The sequence below is a fragment of the Sorex fumeus genome, unplaced genomic scaffold, assembly GCF_029834395.1.
Source record: "Sorex fumeus unplaced genomic scaffold, SorFum_2.1 ptg000187l, whole genome shotgun sequence".
NCBI classification, from domain to species: domain Eukaryota; kingdom Metazoa; phylum Chordata; class Mammalia; order Eulipotyphla; family Soricidae; genus Sorex; species Sorex fumeus.
Genome location: NW_026606244.1, coordinates 99,871 through 120,772, shown reverse-complemented (window position 1 = coordinate 120,772; position 20,902 = coordinate 99,871). Strand labels below are relative to the sequence as shown.

Below are 20,902 nucleotides of genomic sequence, written 5' to 3'. Positions count from 1 at the left end.
GACAACTTTGTAACTGTTTATCGCGTGGTGATTTAATTAAAAAAATGTAAGAAATTAAAGAACTGGGCAAGGGGACCAGAGTGATACGACAGCAGGTAGGACACATGCCTTTTAAGCAGCCAGCCCGCGTTCAATCCCTAGCACCCTACTAGGATGCACACTAGGGTGATCCCTGAGCACAGAGCCAGGAGTAAGCCCTGAGCATTACTGGGTGTGGCCCCCAAAACCAAAACCCCAAAAGGGGACAATGCAAGTCTTGATTCATCTTCTATTCCAAGTGAAAAAGAACTTGTCACTTTTTTTTCTAATTTTTTAAATAAGATTTTATGCCACAATCTAAAAATGACTCATTTCGCAAGGCATAATATAGTTTCTTGCTTTATAAAAAGAGTAGCATGGATTCTTTAAAATGCACTTCCACGGCAGGGACCATGTTCGAACAGGGCAAGAAAGGCGGCCTCCACACTCTGTGGCCAGACACACTTGCCCTGAGCAAGCCCCCGTCCTTGCTGTCCCCTCTCCCGATGCCAATGGCCGTGCCGCTGCCCAACACAGTCCTGGCTGGCAGAGGCCCAGGAGCCCTGTCCAAGGCTGGAGGTGGGGGTGTGGGGGGCTCGTATGTTTCACGCGCCGGAGTCAGGGGGCACGGGGTCAGCTGTCATCATCCAGGATCTCTGGGTGTTCTTTCCAGAAAGCATCCCCGATGATGTCACAGTGCAAGGCCACCGGTTTCGACCGTGTCCGGGTGACTGACATCTTGGTCCCTTCCATTTCTGCTGGCAGCTTGATTTCTTTTGTCGTGACTTCATCCACCTACGGGCCAAACATTGACAATGTCAATTAGGGAGCAGAGGGAAGGGGAGGAGAGGGAGGAGGGGGAAGGGAGGAAGAGAGGAGGAAGAGAAGGAGGAGGAGATGAGGGAGAAATATACATTCTACATTTTTTACTTTTTAATCCCCTACTGCCTGATATATATGCATGAATTTCTTTTTTCTTTGTTTTGTTTTGTTTTTTTTGAGTCACACCCAGCAATGCACAGGGGTTACTCCTGGCTCTGCACTCAGGAATTACTCCTGGTGATACTTGGGGGACCATATGGGATGCTGGGGATCGAACCCAGGTCGGCTGCATGCAAGGCAAATGCCCTACCCACTGGATTATAGCTCCAGCCCCTCTTTTCTATTTGTTGTTTTTGTTTTTGTCTTTGGGTCACACCCAGCGATGCTGACGGCTTACTCCTGGATCTGCACTCAGGAATGACTCCTGGTGGTGCTCAGGGTACCGTATGGAATGGCAAAGATAAAAGCCGGGTCTGCTGCAAGGCCTTTCCCACGGCACTTTCTCTCCAGCCAATAGCACAGCAGGTAGGGCGTTCGCCTTACAAGCGGCCAACATGGCCGACCCGAGTTCGATTCCTCCGCCCCTCTCGGAGAGCCCGGCAAGCTACCGAGAGTATTCGATATGCCAGACACAGTAACAACAAAGTCTCCAATGGAGACGTTACTGGGCCCGCTTGAGCAAATTTCTTTATAACTTAAAAAAAAAAATCAAACGAAAAAAAAATCACCTCATGATGCAAATCTCTGAGAGGGAAGCTTAGGAGCAAAGGAGCAATTGCTGCATATTAGCAATAACAACAGAATGAAGAGCACGTCTGCCCTTCCACCCACACAGTGCACACAGTAGGGAGTAGCTGAGGCAATAAATGCTTTTAAAATGCCCGTAAAAGGAGACGGAGAGATAAGACAGGAGGTAAAGCGCTTGCCTTGCACACGGCCGACCCCAAATGGAATCACTTGGCAGTGCGTATGGTCCCCTGAGCCCCACCAGGAGGTCACTCAGAGCCAGGAATAAGCCTCAAGCCCCACAGGACATAGCCCAAACCTTCCCCATTAAAAAAAAAAAATCCCCAACAAAGAGCTGAAGTTGCTAGAAGAACAAATCGCTCTCCAAGTACCACTTTAATACTTAACAACAGGAAGAAACTTTACACGGAGGAAATGAATGCGGGGAGAATGTTATGCCCAGGAGCTGATGCCGAGGAAATATTGGTAGGATGAAGGATGTAGGTACGTGCAGAGACTCCTCACAGCACACTTCAGTCATTAGCGTGTACGGCTGGAGAATTTCCCCAACGTCCTGAATGATGGAACCCTCATCTCCAGCATCTAGCACTGCCGAGAGAGGGGTGTGTGTGTGTGTGTGTGTGTGTGTGTGTGTGTGTGTGTGTGTACAAGCGCATGTGTCCGGATTCAACAGTGATGCGACGAGAACAAAAGTGCCCTTTATTTATTTATTATTTTATGCTTTTTGGGTCATACCCGGCGATGTTCAGGGGTTATTCCTGGCTCTGCACTCAGGAATTACTCCTGTTGGTGCTCGGGGGACCCTAGGGGATGCTGGGAATCCAACCCAGGTCTGCTGCGCGTGAGGCAAAGGCCCTACCTGCTGTGCTATTGCTCCAGCCCCTGAGAGTGTCTTTTAAATGGTCCATTTAAGGGGATGGAGAGACAACTTGGGTTGCATCTGGCTGACTGGGTTCCCTGGAGCCTGCCAGGAGGGATCCCCGAGCACAGAGCCAGGAGGAAGCCCTGTGCATTAGGTGGGTAGGACCCATAAATCAAAACAATCAAAAAGAAACTTTGAAAAGGGGACAGCGTACACAGGGAGATTTCTGCATTCATAGGCCATTTGTTTATTTGGTTTTTGGGTCACACCTGGCGTTGCTCAGGGCGTATACTCATGGCTTGTGGTCAGGGACCATATGCAGCACTGGGGATTGAATTCAGGTCAGCTCGAAGTATTCTCTCTCCAACAGCTTAAAGTGGTTTGGTTCTGAGTTGGGGAAAGGAAACTTATATGTACTGCTTCTAAGATTCTGTAATACATTTTCCCCCTAGTTTTTTGGGCCACATTCAGCAGTGCTAGGGGCTTACTCCTGGCTCTGCACTCAGTAATCACTCCTGGCAGTACTTGGGAGACCCTTTCGGGTGCCAGGGCTCGAACTTGGGTCAGTTACGTGCAGGGTGAGTGTCCTACTGACTCTACCATACCATTGCACCTTCTGTGATTCTTATTATGGAAGTGGGAAGAGTTACGATCATAATGGTCACTGACAAAGAGGTATCAGGAGCATCCAAAATGATAGGCAATGTCACTGAAGCAATAGCACAGCGGGTAGGGCATTTGACTTGCATGTGGTCAACCTGGGTTCGATTCCCAGCATCCCATATGGTCCCCTGAGCACCGCCAGGAGTAACCCCTGCGCACTGGCGGGTATGCTCCAAAACGAAAAAAATAAAAAACAGGCAGAATCTCACTGTCCAAGGTACTCATATAAGCTGGCAGCTGCAGCCAGGGGTGTACCAGGTGGGGTATAAGCCTTGGGGGGTGGGGGGGGGGGGTGCAAGAGCATCCATTACCTTCTGCCATATCAACACCGTCCCTTTCCTGTACATCAGTGGTTCGTTGTTGTAGTTGATGTTAAACTCAGAAAACAAAATCTCATTCTTGTCTGCAGCAAGAGTCCCCTAAGAAAGTGAAAGCAGGCATCAGTGGTTGAGAAGGTTTCGTCTGCCCCCTGCCCCGGCTCTCTCTGCTCCCTCCTCCACCTCAACACCCAACAAATCAAGAAGCAGAGATGGCAGATGGCCCCCATCGGAGAAGCACTCATGGGAGGGGACCGGGTGTACAGGTCGGATCTTAAAACAAAACAAAACACAAGTCTCGACTGTAATGGGGCGAGAGGCCAGGAATGAAGGGCCTGGTGCTCGCCACACACTATGGGTGGATCTTCTCCCTGGTACCCACTTCTACACCAGAAAGGAGAACTCTGATGCTTAGGAAGATGACATGAATTGCACAGGGGCCGGTGCGATAGTAGCAGACAGTTAGTACCTGGCACACAGCCAACGCAGGTTCGATCCCCAGCAGCCTATCCGGTCCCCCAATGATCCCCGAGCACAGGAGTTAAGCCCTGAGCATCACTGACTGTGGCGCAAAACCAAATGAAAACTAAAACAAAAACCTCAATTCATATCTTCCAAATCTGGATAAAGCTACCCGTCTCCTGGTGAGTGCTGTTACATGTCTCTGGTGATAGATGAGGGGCTATCGGCCACACATGGCATCCCAGGCTGGCCTGTCGCTCTAATAATAAAAGCCAGTGTTGGGATGGAGCAATCATACAGCATGTAGGGCATGTGCCTTGCGTGTGGCCAACCTGGGTTCGATCCCCGATCCCCGGCATCCCATATGGTCCCCCCAGCACCGCCAGGAATAATTCCCGAGTACAGAGCCAGGAGTAACTCCTGAGCATTGCTGGGTGTGACCCAAAAAGCAAAGCAAAAATAAATAAATAAAAGCCAGTGTTCACCAAGTACTTACAACGTGGTTTTTTTGTGTGTGTGTGTGTTGTTTTTTTTTAACTAGACCACAGTTCCTACCGAACATGCCATTTAATTCTCACCATAAATCTATGAGGAACTGGGGCTGGAGCAATAGCACAGCGGGTAGGGCTTTGCACACGGCCAACCCGGGTTCAATTCCCAGCATCCCATATGGTCTCCCCTAAGCACCGCCAGGGGTAATTCCTGAGTGCAAAGCCAGGAGTAACCCCTGTGCATCGCCAGGTGTGACCCAAAAAGACAAAAAAAAAAAAAAACTATGAGGAACTAAGAATCCCCCACTGTACCTACAGGGAACTAAGGTAGGAAAGACAGAATTAGACAGAAGCAGGATCGAGAGGTGAGCATTCAAGCCTGATGTGTGCCAAGGCCATAAATACGAGAAGCTAGAGGAGCCCCGAGTACACTTCAGGCACCGCGGGATGAGGCCAGGGCAGCGGACGCCTGGCTAGGCCTGGCCAAGCGAGCCTGACCAAACGAAAGAGCTCAAGGGCCAAGGGGACTGTGCTCCGGCCCAACAATATCATGTGGGAATGCAGACCCAGTGAGACGGGGGTGGGGGGAGAAGACAGGAAAGTTCCTTGAGGCCAAAGGAAATGGGCTGCAGGGCTGCTATGAGTGAGACTTCTGGGCTGGAGCGATAGCACAGTGGGTAGGGCGTTTGCCTTGCACATGGCCGACCCGGGTTCAATTCCTCTGCCCCTCTCGGAGAGCCTGGCAAGCTACCAAGAGTATCTCGCCCTCACGGCAAAGCCTGGCAAGCTACTGTGACATATTCGATATGCCAAACACAGTAACAAGTCTCACAATGGAGGCGTTACTGGGCACGCTCGAGCAAACTGATGAACAACGGGAGGACACTGCGACAGTGCTACAGAAGCAGAAAGCAGGAGAAGACCCGAGACAGCATAGCACCCAGAGGGGACCGGACAGACAAATGTCCCAGGCAGAGCTCTGTACCTGCAGTCTTCCTTGGGCTTGCACGGGCGTGAGTCCAGACTGTTGTACGAGTGCCCAGAACACCGTGTTGTACAGGTTATTGATGTGGCCTGTGGGGAGAGCAGAGCAGCACTAGTTTTTCGTTTTTATTTTTCTTTCTGGATCACACCCAGCCTGCTCAGGGGCTACTCCTGCCTCTGCATTCAGGAATTCCTCCTGGCGGTGCTTGGGAGACCCTATGGGGATGCCGGGGAACGAACCCCGGTCAGTCACGTGCCAGCTGTGCTATGGCTCCGGCCTCAGAGCAGCACTGTTGAGTCCCAGCCTTCCCCCGACACCGGTGCTGCCGAGAACACTGGAGTCCCACCGCTCTCCTCTTCAGAGAGGCCTGGGGTAACTGGCCCCGTCCCCCGCAGGGGACACACGGGCATGAAGAAAGGCAAAAGAACAAGCCACTTCCTGAGGACTTTTCCTGCTGACTCATCACATGTTCCCACATCTGTTCCTGTATACCCATTAAGCTTAAGGGTACTTTCTTTCTTTTTTCTTTTCTTTTTTTTTTTTTTTTTGCTTTTTGGGTCACAGTCGGCGATGCTCGGGGGTTACTCTGGCTCATGCACTTAGGAATTACTCCTGGCGGTGCTCAGGGGACCATACGGGATGCTGGGAATTGAACCCAGGTCAGCGGCGTGCAAGGCAAACGCCCTACCCGCTGTGCTATCGCTCCAGCCCCAAGGGTACTTTCAAAGTGACCTGCTTTATAGCAGGCCAGCCCTTTCCTCAAATTCGTCTGGAAAAATCAAGAAGCAGCACATGAGAGAATGTCCTGTTTATTTCACAGTCCTGCAAGGCAGGAGGCACAACTCCAATACCCACCAAGGCCAACAAGAACAGAAACTACAGACACAGAGGAGCTGTGCCCGGGGGAGAAAGGGGGTACAGGAAAAATGTGTACGGGCTCCTGTGAGCATGTGTACGTGCACGTGTGTACACGTCTGTGTACGTGCATGCAGGAGCATGTGTATTTATGTGTGTGTGTATACGCGCATGTCAATGTTGCGCATGCAAGAGCATGTGTATTTGTATGTGTCTGTGCGCATTCGCGGCCAAGTGACATTTTATTATCTCATTCCTACTTTGGACAAACTGGCAGGCTACCGAATGTAACCTGCCCACAAGGCAGAGTCTGGCAAACTCCCCGTGGTGTACCCAATATGCCAAATACCAGTAACAATGATGGGTCTCATTCTCCTAACCCTGAAAGAGCTTTGAATATGGCACTTTTTAAAAAAAATCTCAGGGCTAGGACAAAGGAGACGTTACTGGGGCCTGCTCGAGGCAATCAACGAATAACAGGATGGTCGTGATCGTATGTACGTGATGCAGGAATATGTGGAATTGCGTGTCTGTGTACGTGCATGCAGAAGCATGTGTATTTGTGTGCTGTATGAGAGCAGGAGCATGTGTATTTGTATGTGTCCATGTACGTGAAGCTGGAGCATATATATTTGTGTGTCTGTGTACATGCATGCATGCAGTAGCATAAGTATTTGCATGTATGCAGGAGATGTGTATCTGTATGTGTCTATATAGGTGATGCAGGAGCACATGTATTTGTGTACTTCTGTGTAAATGCATGAAAGGAGCATATGTATTTGTGTGTGCCTTTGTGCATGCAGAAGCATGTGTATTTGTATGTGTCCATGTACGTGATAAGAAGCCTATTTGTATGTTTCTGTATAAATACATGAAAGAGCATGTGTATTCATGTGTTGATGTACATGCACACAGGAGCACGTGTCTTTGTATGTGCACGTGCATGCAGGAGCATATTATTTGTCTAGGTACATGATGCAGGAGCATGTGTATTTGCGTGTACTTGTGCAGCTATGTAAGTGCATCAGAAGCATGTGTACTTGTTTGTATGTATATGCAGGCGGGAGCATATATGTTTGTATTTGCATGCATGTGCACAAGTGTCTTTGCGTGCAAGAGCATAGGTGCACACATGTGAGATAAAGGTAGCACCAGCTACACGAACTCTGTTCAACACTTAGTACATATGTAGACCACAATTTTGGGGTTTTTTTAGAGCTAGAATCAGAGAGTATTTATATATGGTATTTTAATTTTCAATGACCTTTCTCCCAATTAATAAAAAATATCTGGCTGGAGCAATAGTACAGATAGTACCCTACAGAGGGTAGGGCGTTCGCCTTGCATATGCGGCCAACCTGGGTTCAATCCTGGCATCCGATATGGTCCCGCAAGCACCAACAGGTGTGATTCCTGAGTGCAGAGCTAGGAATAACCCCCAAGCATAGCTGGGTGTGGCCCAAAAAGGGAAAAAAAATAATCTCAGAAGAGTCAGAGCGATAGTACAGGAAGAGCACTTGCCTTGCACAAGTGAGACCTGGGTTCTATCCCCGGCACCTGATATAGTCCTCTAAGCACAGGAAGGAGAGATTCCTGAGCGCAGAGCCAGGAGTAAGCCCTGAGCAACACTGGATAACTCCAAAACAAACCAAAACGATAAAAGTAAATAAATAAATAAAAACCACCTCTGGGATATTGCATTCCAAACAAAATACATATAAGGCAAAGACCTCTAAGAACAAAATCGGTGGTTTATTGGGCTTTACTTACAATCTGCTTGCCGCCAGCTGAGGTAGTCCTTTAAAGTCTGGTTGCTAGGATACACCACAACTCTTCCATCAAAGCCTGGGGGATACAGAAGAGGCTGGTCCTCAAAGAAATCCCGCCAATAAAACACATAGCTGGAGGCAAACTGGGAGGCCACGTGAGTCATGAACTTACTAGCAAAGATAAGGTACATTGGGTGGAGCAAGAGAAAAGAAAACACATGACATTAGTTCAGGACCATGACTATAGGTGCAACAGAGAGATTACACAAACCACCCAGGAAGCCAAGAGATAACATGTGTTTGGATGTGATAGACTATACAGCCTGCCTCTTCTTCCGACCAGCAATTCACTAGCACCAAAGTTGACACTCTAGGATATGATGTAAATCTATGGTTCAAGAGAGGGCTTTATTTATTTATTTATTTTTGCTTTTGGTTTTAAATCTTGGGGATGATTATTTTTAAAATATGCCAACCCAATAAGAGATCTGTTCCGTAGGCGTTTCAAAATACTGCCAAATCAAATGTGTGTTTTGAATGAGATTTCCCCTTAATTAAAAAGTTTAGCAATGTTGCAATATATAGACTGTCAGTGGCCAAAGCCAACCCATGAGTCATATTCTTAGATTTATTTTTTCTATTTTATCTTTGGATCACACCTGGCAATGCTCAGAGCTTAATTTTGGCTCTGCACTCAGGGATCATTCTTGCGGAGCTTCGAGAATCCTAAGGGGTGCTGGGGATTGAACCAGAGTCAGTTATGAGCAAGGTAAGCACCTAACCCGCTGTACTATCTCTCTGGCCCATATTCTTAGATTTCTGTTTCTAGTGCAATGCCAGGTGAAAGGGACTGGAGGGAAATAAGAAGAAACTCACATAATGCTCAGGATCCAAATGGCAGTAAAACAATCTGAACGGAAACTTGCCATCATAAATTCCATACAGACCACCACCAATTGCAAAGTCTGCCATTAAGAAAAAGAAGAGGAGCTGGAGTGATAGCACAGTGGGCAGGGCGTTTGCCTTGCACACAGCTGACCCGGGTTCGATTCTCAGCATCCCATATGTTCCCCAGAGCACCACCAGGTGTAATTCCTGAGTGCATGAGCCAGGAGTAACTTCTGCGTATCACCGGGTGAGATGCAAAAAAAGAAAGAAAGAAAAAGCAGAAGCCAGGAGGTGACTAGAAATACTCTCAAGGAACAAGGCCAGGGAATTACCTTGCTCTTCTTTTAAACCAATTGCTCTTACGCTTGAACACAAAGCTGTACTCGTCGCTCTGTCCGTAGGCAATCACAATATCCTCCAGTTCTTCCATGACAGTTTGGGCACACTTGGTCATCAGGTGGAGAGCACGGCTGTCATTAGGTTTCGCAAAATTGTGCTTCTCCGCAAACCTTCAGTGGAAAAGAACTGGGATGTCCAAATGCCCTCATTAACACCACGATTGGTGGGGGATATTCAGAGAGGAAGACTCTGGTACAGAGCCAAGAACCCAAAACTCCTCCAGCCGCCACACCTAGTTTCTTTAGGACTCTAATCATTTTCTTGCCTGGGGCCAATCGAGGAAGCATAACAAGGCACGTTTCCCCTTTCCCTTTTCTGTGGGATCAAGTGATTTACTCCACAGGACTGGACAATTAGAATATAGCAAATAGCCACTCTGCCTGGCTCTTTGCAAGTTACGATAATCACTATCATTAGGTACCCAGTTTTTGTAAATTCCCGAATTTCTGTAACACTTTCCCCTCCCTCTTTCTCTCCTGTACCCCAATCCACCTGTCCGGTACTGATAAATAAATACAAGAACGTATTACTAAATGCTGTTCACCCCAAGGTGTGAGAGGGTCTCTGAAGAGCCCTGGAGGATCGCTAACAAAAAGCCGGGCAATTGGGACCTGACGGAGGGGTTGCAACGTTTTTCCCACCGGGTCCGTGCCAAGAAGTGCGTGCCTATAGGCTCCCGCGGCCAGCTCACCAGCCCCCTATTGACTTCGTGCTCAGCGCATCCAGCAAGAGGGATGCGCAGTGCTGCGCGCTCATTGGCTGCCGTGTTGCCCCGGTAACCGGGACGACGGTCGGGGGGGGGGGTGCTACCCCGGAAGCGCGCGCACTGCTCTCACCTATGGAAGTTCCTGCCGTCCAGCCGCACCACCACCCAGCAGTGGGCCAAGCAGGTGTCGTCGGCCTCGAAGTCCCGCACGTACTCGAACTTACTCTTGGCCATGGTCGCCCCTAGCTTCAGGCACCGGTGCAGGGTAGCGGAAGTGGCCGCCAGGCAATCGCGAATCCTCACGCTGCCAACGATCCACATGCCCTCCCTCCCCGCGGAAGAGAAAAGACGGAAGGAGCGCCGCCCCGGAAGTTCCTGTCCCCTGTCGAGAGCCGGCCGCTCTAGCCGCCATGGAGGCCGACGTCTCGGTCGCCTGCCCCGGCTGTCCTCTCTGGTCCACGTCCAGACCTGGAAGGAGGTGGGGATGTTTCCTTTGCAGCTGCTTCCTTCTTGCTGCAGGTCGTTCCCACGACGCTTCACAGATCCTTTTCCGACCAAGGTTGAAAGCTGAGTGGTGGTGTTTTACCCCCCTTTCCAAATAACGTCTATGGGTTTGTTATAGAAAACCTTAAAGATAGGGGCTTGAGTGCGATAGGACGGCGGGTTGGGCGCTTGCAGGGAGCGGTTCGAATCTCGGCATCCCATAGTGTCTCCTAAACCCGCTCGGATTAGTCCCTGACCACCACCAGGTGTGGCCCAAGGGAAGAAAAGAAAGGGAAAAAATGTTAAGTGTGCAGAAACTATTGGGTAGAATTTTTTTTTTTAACTAACTTTGGGGCTAGAGCCTATGATAGCACAGTGGGTAGGGCATTTACCTTGTGTATGGCCGATCTGGGTTCCACCCTCGGCATCCCATATGATCCCCCAAACACCGCCAAGAATAATTCCTAAGCGCAGAGCCAGGAGTAACGTAACCCTGGAGCACCAATGGGTGTAGCCAAAAAAAAGCAAAACAAAACAAAAGATTTATCTTTATTATTCCTCCTACAAATCATCATGGATGGTTTCTTCCAGTATATTTTTTTCTTCCAGTATATTTTTTTCTACCAGGAACGCACAAAACTGGAATTATACCTCTACAATTTTGATATTTTTTCCCACTCAACCTGGAGTATTTTCCAAAATCATTATCCAGAACATGATTTTTTTTTAATTCTTTAAAAATTTTTATTAGTGAAACACCATGAGGTACAGTTGTAGACTTACAAGTTTTTGTGCTTGGGTTTCAGTTATACAATGATCGAGTACCCATCCCTCCACCAGTGCCCATTCTCCACCACCAATGATCCCAGGATCCCTTCCACTCCCCCATCCCCCCCATCACATCCTGCCTCTGTGGCAGGACATTCCCTTTTGTTCTCTCTCTCCCCTTTTGGGTGCTGAGGTTTGCAAAAGAGGCACTGAATGGCAATCATGCAGAACATAATTTTTTTTAAAAAATGCATCATTTTACTCCGACATGTTATCACACAAAATGAATATGTTCAACTTTTTCACCACTAAACAAAAATTTTATTTTTTATTGCTAGTAGATAGTAGTAGCAACAAAACCTTGATGTTTGTGCAGTGCTTCAAGTGCTTTTTTTTACATAAAAAGTATATAAGTATGACTTCATTACATACTTACCTATTTCTTTTTGAGAAAATTTGAGACAGTAAAACAATATGGAGTGAAAAGTACATCTCTGGTTGACTCCAGTGTACTTCATATAATCACTGTTACCACTTTGTGTACATTTTTAGGGTACAGAAGGAAGTTTGAATTTTTCTGAGTCTGGACAAATAAAAGTGAACATCAGTCAAAATAGCAGGAGAAAAAAAAATCCAGCACTTAATAACATGTATCTGGAGAACTCACATGGCTGATAATTACAAAGTAAGTTGGGACAGAACTAGGGTTAGCTGTAAGGCAAAGGAGAGGACATTTTATGTGCAAGGAGGGGATGTATTCAGCTTTTGCTCTGCAAGTAAAATGATGCATCTCTCAGAAGCAAGTTCCCATGTCCATTTCAGGTTACTGGGTGAGCACAGCACAAGGTGCAGAACCAGCCCCCAAACCCCAAGTCTTATAGAACAGCCTAAGAAGGGATTGGTCAGGGATGGGGGCATATTCATGTCAGGAGACACAAACACTGCGTGATTCTGGAAACTCAACAAATAAGGCTGGAGCAGTCAGATTCAAAGAGACAGGGCACAATGACTGTCGCTAGGGACTCAGGTTTTGATTCAGAGGTTTTGCATGACTTTCAGGGCATTTTTGTTTGTTTGTTTGTTGTTTTTCGCTTTTTTGGTCACACCCGGTGATGCACAGGGTTTACTCCTGGCTCATGCACTCAGGAATTAATCCTGGTGCTTTGCTCAGGGGACCATATAGGATGCTGGGAATCGAACCCGGATTGGCCGCGTACAAGGTAAATAGCCTTACCTGCTGTGCTCCAGCCCCACATTTTTTAATTTTATATATTTTTTAATTTTTGGCACCATGATTTACAAAACTGTAAATGACATGGGTTTCGTGCATTTGTTCCAACACCAGACCCTTCATCAGAGTGTCTTGATTTTTAATTTTTTTTTTTTTTTGCTTTTTGGGGCACACCCAGCAATGCTCAGGTATTACTCCTGGCTCTGTGCTCAGCAATTATTCCTAGAAGTGCTTGGGGGACCATATGGGATGCCGGGGATTGAACCCAGGGCAGCCACGTGCAAGGCAAATGCCTTACCTGCTCCGGCCCAGACTGTCAAATTGTTTGAAAAAATTCAGTTTGAGATGAATTTTCTTCAGGATGAAAAGCATTCTGAAGATTGGTTGCACAGCAACATGAAGGGACTCACCACTCCACACACTCAGAAATGGGCCAAATGAAAACTTTTTATTTCTTGTGAATTCTACCATAAATTTAAAAATTTACAAATGTGCCACACACAGCAATTAGTGACCTGACTGAAGAGTGACCTCATTTTATTTTATTTTTCCTCTCTCTTAAGATCAGCTTCTATTAGAAGCTCCCTTACCTAGTGGGGCTGACGGGAAGGGAAGTCGAATGACCTCGGGGTCTGGTTTGTGTCTGGCTTCCCCGATGCTGACTCACATTTGCACTCAGAGCTGCATTATGTAGATGCAATTCAGAATGAGGCGGGGAAGGAAGAGGAATAATTTGTGTCTCAAGTCTCCCTGGGAGCCTCTCTAATCAAATTTCTGGCTGGCAAGGATGGGTAGGCTTCCAGGAAAGAAGCCTGTCTGGTTCTCTCATGGCTCCGAGGCACAGAAGCATTCAGAAAGCCCAGGATGTGCCTGTGTAGAAAATGGAAGGCTATTAATCTAGACCCAATAAATGGCTAAGGGGCCTTGGAATTTCTAATTGTATTTATTCTGCAGCTTTGCGATGATGCATGCGGAGGTCAGAGTGAACGGATTTTATTTCTAAATGATCACTGTGTGTCTCGAAACAAGGGCCAGCTTGTGATTCATTCTGGACTGAGCAGAGGTTCCGGAAGGCAGGAGGATGTGGTCACTAAGGGTCATGGACAAGACTGCAGGAGAACGGAAAGGGGAAATGAACTACGTGTTTCCTAGCCCCTTGTTGCGCTGGAGCCCGTGATGGGCTCTTTCACTGAAAATGTATTTATTCATTTGCTCTGAGCACCCTGCATGGTAAGATCCAGTAGCCAAAAGCCATCTGGGTGCCTGCAGTCCATGAGGAGGATATATTCTAAACACATGTTGGCCCACAGTTGGCAGTGCCTCAGCACATGTTGGAAAGCCGGGAGACCCATCCTGGTTGGGGATACATTAGGAATGGTCCCTCTCATTTTTCCTGCAGGGAAGCAGTGTTTAAACTCCAACCCAGGCTGGAGCGATAGCACAGCAGGGAGGGCATTTGCCTTGCACACGGCTGACCCAGGTTCAATTCCCAGCATCCCATAGGGTCCCCCGAGCATCGCCAGGAGTAATTCCTGAATGCATGAGCCAGGGGTAACCCCTGTGCAACATCAGGTGTGACCCAAAAAGCAAAAAATAAAATAAAATAAACTCCAACCCAGATGAAAAGATCAGAAGAAGATAGCTTTGCTACAACAGGTCTGAAATCACTGACTTTCAGTTTGAATGAACACTGGCTTAAAGCTTGTGGCCTGCTTCATCAGGTATAAGATCAGTCCCCACCCTTTTCTCTCTGGGGCCCACACTCAGCAGTGCGCAGGGCTGACTCCTGGCTCGGTACTCAGGATCACTCCTGGCAGCGTTCGGAGGGGCCTCAGTGCAGTTCCAGGGATCAAACTTGAAGCTATTCCAGACACTATTTCTTCGGGCCAATCCCCATGCTTTGCTGCCAAGTGCAGAGCCCTCTCTCTCTCTCATCATGGCCTTGCTTTCCAGTGTTCAAGCAGACAAGTGAGGCCTTTTGCCTGTCTCAGCTCCCTTTCCCAGATCCAGATCACAAGGTTTGGGTTGCAATGACCCAACTCATCTATGCTCCAGGGAAAGCACATGGCTCCAGATCATCAGAGTGACAAAGACAGGCAAGGGATCAAGTCTCACTGAGCGCTTGCTAAGATAAGGTCATCTGAAAGACAAATGTAGAAAAGCGATCCTTGGAATAGAGTAGAGGTTTATACTGCTATATGCAGAGGCTGTGTATCATAAGTGGGGTAGTACCGAGGGTAGGGTGCTTGCCTTGCAAGTGCACCAAGCAGGGTTCGATCCCCAGCATCCCATGTCATCCCTGGAGCCTCATCAGGAGTGATCCCTCAGCACAGAGCCAGGAGCAGGCCCTGCGCACCACCAAGCATGGTCCCCCAAACCCCAAAATCAATAAAAATAGTTTCACTCTATTTTTATTATACTCTCATAATCTGAGAAATACCTCACACCACCATCATTTGACAGATAAAGAAACCAAGTAGTGGAAGTTATCTTGCCCGAGGTCACGTGACCAGTTAGAGACTAAATCCATACAGAACTGCTCAGCTGCCCTTCCACTGCCCTTCCCTCACCCATCAGTGCAATGTTCTTCTATCCATCAAAGGTACTTTTGTTTTAGCAGCAGGAGCTGGAACGCAGATGTCTTGCGTGCAAGGCCTGCACTTTAGCACTGGGGCGTATCTCCTGCCCACAGATGCACTAAGGGATTAGAGCCTTTCCCAGCAATGTAGCTCCATAGTCACCCAGCAGGGAGAGAGAGGTGGGGGCAGGGCACACAGCTCAGAGGGGAAGAGAGAGGGGGAGGGGGAGAGGTGAGGCTGTGAAGGGAGGAAGGCCGAGAGAGGAGAGAGGAAAGGGAAGAGGCAGGAGAGAAAAGAAAGACAGTAGAGGTCAAAGGAACTCCACGAGCTTTGCTGCATGGGGGAGGAATCCTCCCTGGATTCCTGGCATCATCTGGTCCGGAGCTCTGATGCATGTGGCCCCAAAACAAAGGAAGAGAAAGAGGCAGGGGTGGGGGGCAGGGAGGAGAAAGACTCATCACTTAGTTTCAGGCCTTAGCACTGTAGCACTGTCCTCCCATTGTTCATCGTTTTGCTCGAGCAGGCCCAGTAACGTCTCTATTGTGAGACTTGTTCTTACTATGTTTGGCATATTGAATATATCATGGGGAGCTTGCCAGGCTTTGCAGTGCGGGCGAGATACTCTCAGTAGCTTGCCAGTCTCTCCAAGAGGAGCAGAGGAATTGAACCTGGGTCCCTCGAGTCAGCCGCGTGCAAGGCAAACGCCCTACTGCTGTGCTATCGCTCCAGTCTAATAATAATAATAATAATAATAATAATAATAATAGCAGCTCGGGACCTGATCCTCCAAAACAAGGATTTTGGAAAGTCTTAGTCTCATTAAGTCAATATGAGGAAAAAAAATACAAACTGGTGTCTTGATGCTTGAGATGCTGAAACAGGGTGGCAAAGTGAAAGTATCTTGGGTAAGGTGCTTGCTTTGCTCGCTGCTAACCTAGGATCAATCTCTGGCATCCCATATGGTCACCTGAGAACCACCAGAAGCCCAGAGCCAGGAAAAAACCCTGAGCATTGCTTGGTGTGCCCTTCCCCCGCCGCCCCAAAAAAGATTTAGAAATAATAAGCACCACTGTAAAATCTTAACACACCGAAGGTTGTGTGTTTGCAGGCTTTCTGGACGGCTCTATCTCACCGCCCGCATTCGGTGCTCTTGAGCCGCTGTGTGTGGCCTGGATCGGGACGGCTGTTGGCCAAGGGCAGGCAATGGAAGAAATGAGGGCCAGGCTGGTCGGTATCAATTGTAGTTTATTCCAGTCTTCTTCACTCCTGTCTCTCCTCTGCCTCCTTCTCTCCTGGGCCAAAATCTGGAACCCTTTCTCCTTCTGGCTCTGACTCTGGATCTCTGGAGCCCGAGCTCTCTCAATTCTGACTTTCCTCCTCTCCAAGCTTACAGTCTTAGTTTATATAGCAATCACATAAAGCAGTGACACAAAGGTGGGTTGAACATTAACAAATCAAAAAAGAGAGGTAAGACCACTCCTCCAGGAGATTAACTCAAGGATAAAAATCTCATCTAAAGAGATCACTCCAGATTACTAGGAGATCCACTCAAGGGTGGGATCCCAACGAGGGTGTGTTCTTCCCTCAGCTAGTAATCTACTTAAATAGTTGTAATAAATCTACTTCTAATATTTCTAGCAATGTCATTCTGTATGAGCACAGTAAGAGATATAAACTTGCAGTTTGGTTCTTCCTGAGAACATCTCACTATACATTCTGCAGTCCTTCAGGTCAGGTTAGTCTTCCTAGACCCAGCAGGGTCCTAGTCTCATCGTTACTTGTGGATCATGACAGCGTTTGTCCATGAGTATGTCCTCAACTTATAGTTGAGTATCGTGGTGCTTTGGCCTGGCCCATTTCGATGCCAGAGTAGCTCACAGCTTGCCCTGGGTCCATTCAGTCCCTCGTTGTGACCCTGTTTTGGGGTTGCTAGGAACTAAGGGCAACTGAGCCAAGAAAGCAGATGCCCAGGAGTAAATATTATTTGAAGTCAATCAACTCCCAAGTTACAAAGCATAATATTAACTGTCTTCCTGTGTCCATACAGAAAGGACAATGCTTATAATACAAGTTCAGTGTCCTTAGAAGGATCTGATCTTACAAGCTAACAGAATCTGATTAGGGAGCAAAAGTGATTACCTGTTTGGGCAAGAATGGGAGTGACCCAATAAACCTAAGCTACCTGAGGAAGGACAAAACAGTGTTATCCTACACACCACTATACACAAAAGCTAGAAGGGCATGTACTAAGAAGAAAAAAAAAAACGAAAAACAAAAAAGATACTTGCCTAAATTTAGACGCCTGAGACAAAGTGTATTTGCTTCCAGACCTGACAAGGAGGTCATCTAGAAACATTCCCGTGTTGTCTGGTTCCATGGGGGCCCTGAGACTTCATTCGGGGGGGGGGGGGACTGGAACTTATGCTTTTGAGGGGCCCTGGGACTTCTGGCTCTAGAAGGCCTGCACCTCATATGGTCTCCTGACCACCCCCTCCAACAAGCAGTAAGAACTCTGGAGCTGACCCTACAAAACAAGGTTTTGGAAAGTCTGAATACTCATCAAATCAATATATGTATAGGAAACACACACACACACACACACACACACACACACACTTCTGGAGTCTTGAAATGCTAAAAAGATTTCAAAACAGAGGGTCAGAGCAATACTGCAGTGGGTAAGGTGTTTGCCTTGCATGCTGCCAATCTGGGTTCAACTTTCAGCATCCCATATGGTCTGCCAAACACCACTGAGAGTAATTCCTTAGTTTAGAGCCCCTGTGCATTACCTGACGTAGACCCCAAACCAAATAAATTAAAAAAAAAACTCAAACCAATAAGCAATATACAAAAAGCTAGCAGGGCATGTGCAATGAAAAAAAAAAAAGGAGGGAGGGCAAAGAATCAATTCAGACATCCCAAGACAAAGTATTTTTGCTTCTGGACCTGACAAGCAGCTGGTCTGGGATCTCTCCCAGCCCGTGTTCCCTGCCAAGCTGGTCACCTTCGTGGCAAGTAGAAGGGCATATGACACACCGTCCCTGTTGGCTTTCGGGATGGGGTTTCTCTGGCTGGCCAGGTGCCTGGAAGCCTGGGGTGGGGGGGGCGGTGCAGCTGGCCAACCTGGACATCTGTCTTGGGAGCAGTGGTGTTTCCAGAGGACTCCCCAGGGTACCTGGCCAGTTTGTCTTCTCACCTTGGGGGGGATGGGGGGTGTCAGTGGCGTTTCTCACCCTCTGCGGCACTGGGCGGAGGTGCTGCGCATGCGCAGTGAATCCTCCCTGCCGGGCAGCACCCAGGGCCCGAAGCCAGGCCCGAGCGTCCCGTCGATGCCATCCAACGCCATCGGCCCACTCTGGCATGTGAGCGTGCATCTCCAGCAGGACCCTCTCATGAGGCGGCACCAGGGGGGCGATGCCCTTCTTACTGGACTCGGTGGGGCCCTGGGTGCCTCTTAGAGCGCCTTGGGCTGCCCCTTTCGTCGTCTCTGGACCTGGACATGGCGCCCAGGATGGCCATGAGGCTCCCTCCCGTGCCGCCTGGGGAAAGGTACGGGCCTCTGCAGAGGTTACGCCTGTTAAAGAGGCCTCACTTTCACAGGTGTCTGACCCCGAGGCCACAAGATGGGCTGCAAACCCCTGGGGGCACCCCCAGATTCCTGGCCTCAAGACTACACCCGTGTGCGCATGCGCCATGGTCAGGTTCAGGGACTTGGGACTTCCGCTTCCGGGGGCTGGGACTTCCGGCGACCTCGGACTTCCGGCTCTCGAAGACCCGGGATGATTCGACTTTGAGGGGCCTGGGACTTCCATTGCATGGAGACAACGGAGCAGCTTGCATCGCTCCTGGGCCGTGGGGCCCTCGAGGTTCATCATCCCCGCTGGGCTGCGTGGAGGAGGCCTTGGCAGCCCGGACTTCAGTGAGCAGGTGAGCCCCTTGCAGCGCCGCCTTCAGGGGACCCCGTCGCTCGGTGGGGTTAGGGCCGGCGGATGGGGTGGCCTCGTCTGCGCAGAGAAAGCACCTCTGTCCAGGTTTCTCCGACTCTGGCCCAGCTCCGAGCTGCGAACCCCCCAGAACTAGTTCTCCTTTCACCCCTCAGCGGGCGTTGGCAGCCCAAACCACCCCTGGGCAACCTGCAGAGCTTCTGGAGTGCAGGGAATCCAGCTCACAAATCACTGTGAAGAGCGGGGACAGCCGCAGAGTGATGGCTAGTTTTGGGGACCAGGGGCGGTGTCTCTTACTGGACCATACCCTGGCTAGCCCGCCTGGGCACTCCCTGACAGTGCTCTACCAGTGGACCGTTGGATGGTTTATGCCATGGGGTGGGGGAGATGCCCTTTTCCCCTGAGTTTATGAATCCTCAAGATTTCATGGGTTTGTTTCCACGGGTGAGCCACCCCCCCCCCACACACACACACACATGCATTTTGTTACAGCATTAGGACACTTGCTGCTTCCTCTTCGACCAGGTCCGGTCAGGGCCATGAACTGGCATGTTATTAGGTGGAATGTCCACATGCAAAAATTCTTTGCAGGCTGTATTGTGACAGAGAACAGGAGAGTAGTGGAACCCTAAAGGAAAGCTGAAGATGTTTTCCTTTCTCTCCCAGACAAAAGCAAACAGCTTTTGATGGTCATGGTTGATGGTGAACGGGGACAAAGATGGATGAGATCAGAAATAGTGTAAAAGATGCCAGCTGCTACTCTGACTTACTCTAGAACAGTACCCTGGCCCCATCCCATATAATGGCTGCATTTGGAGTCATCACTTAATAGCTGAGTCATTCCGTTATCCTCTTGAGATCCAGTTTCTGTGCTAAAAGGTGTGTGCAATGGAGCCCATTTAGTAGTTACTGTGGTGACAGTTCAAGTCTTCAGTGGAGGCGTTAGTCTTTGGGGAGGTGATGCCCCTCTGGTTGATGATTTGGGGGAGCCCATATTAGAGGTTCTTAGAGGTCCCATAGGCTTTTGCTGCATCTCATGTATCAATTTGTCAGTGAGGCAGTTCTGCCCTTCCCTGAATATGTCTGTTTTGGCCTAAGTGTTCAAGTTCAAGAGCTGGGGGGAAGTAGTCAATAGATTTGGTCTTCTGATCCCTGGACTCCAGGTGAGAGAGACTCAGACCAAAATTCATCACCTGACTTCATTCAAGAACCCCTTCCCTCTTCTGATCACAAGACCATGGTGACATTTCATACCTTTGGGATTAGAATCCATTCATGCAAGTAAATGTGCACAGGGCTTTCTTCACTGTCCTTCTGGCACTGCACTTCTTTGTGGCCAGGCTGGAAGGTTCCTTCCTCCAGGGATCATTGCCTGTCAGTCAGAGGTCTGGGGCTTCAGACCACAGACTGACTTAGATGTATGAACTGGGTACAAGAGTGTGACTTTTCAAGAAGATCTAAAGGCAGATTTCTGCTTACCAGGCCAAGAGTTTTCTCTTTGACTTTTGGTTAGTCTAGTACATTAATAAACTTCCCATCAGTTTTTGTTTCTAAAAGCATGACTATTAAACATAGTAACAATCCGGGGCTGAAGCTATAGTACAGCGGGTAGGGCGTTTGCCTTGCACGCTGCAGACCCAGGTTTGATTCCCGGCATCCCATATGGTACCCTGAACACCACCAGGAGTAATTCCTGAGTGCAAACCCAGGAGTAATCCCTGAGCATCACCAGGTGTGAACCCCCCCACCGCAAATAAAGGAAATAAAGAAACGATCCTAGTGACCCAATATTATAAGTGTTTGCTGCTCAGTACTATGGTTTTAGCCTTATCTCCTGATATTATTCCTAACCCTTGGATTACCACTCTGGGGTGAACTCAAGGGGACCTAATATCGTTGTGTCCCCTTCCACT

At 48.7% G+C, this 20,902-nt stretch overlaps 1 protein-coding gene across 1 annotated transcript; it reads right to left on the bottom strand.

Moving 5' to 3' along the window:
- Positions 1 to 365: 365 nt before the first annotated feature.
- THG1L (tRNA-histidine guanylyltransferase 1 like) lies at positions 366 to 10,334 on the bottom strand. The gene is made up of 6 exons (XM_056107969.1): positions 10,115 to 10,334; positions 9,212 to 9,388; positions 7,993 to 8,162; positions 5,368 to 5,456; positions 3,424 to 3,531; positions 366 to 813 (listed from the first exon to the last, which is right to left on the bottom strand). The coding sequence occupies exons 1-6, from the start codon at positions 10,303 to 10,305 to the stop codon at positions 652 to 654; spliced, it is 897 nt and encodes a 298-aa protein (XP_055963944.1). The 5' UTR covers positions 10,306 to 10,334; the 3' UTR covers positions 366 to 651.
- Between the last annotated feature and the right edge of the window lie 10,568 nt (positions 10,335 to 20,902).

Bases quoted from the DNA above. Each gene is read 5' to 3' on its own strand.
- THG1L (XM_056107969.1), bottom strand. From the start codon at position 10,305: ATGTGGATCGTTGGCAGCGTGAGGATTCGCGATTGCCTGGCGGCCACT. The intron at 9,389-10,114 runs GTGAGAGCAGTG...TTTCCACTGAAG, and splicing joins GACGGCAGGAACTTCCATAG to GTTTGCGGAGAAGCACAATT. The intron at 3,532-5,367 runs GTACAGAGCTCT...TCACTTTCTTAG, and splicing joins AAGCCCAAGGAAGACTGCAG to GGGACTCTTGCTGCAGACAA.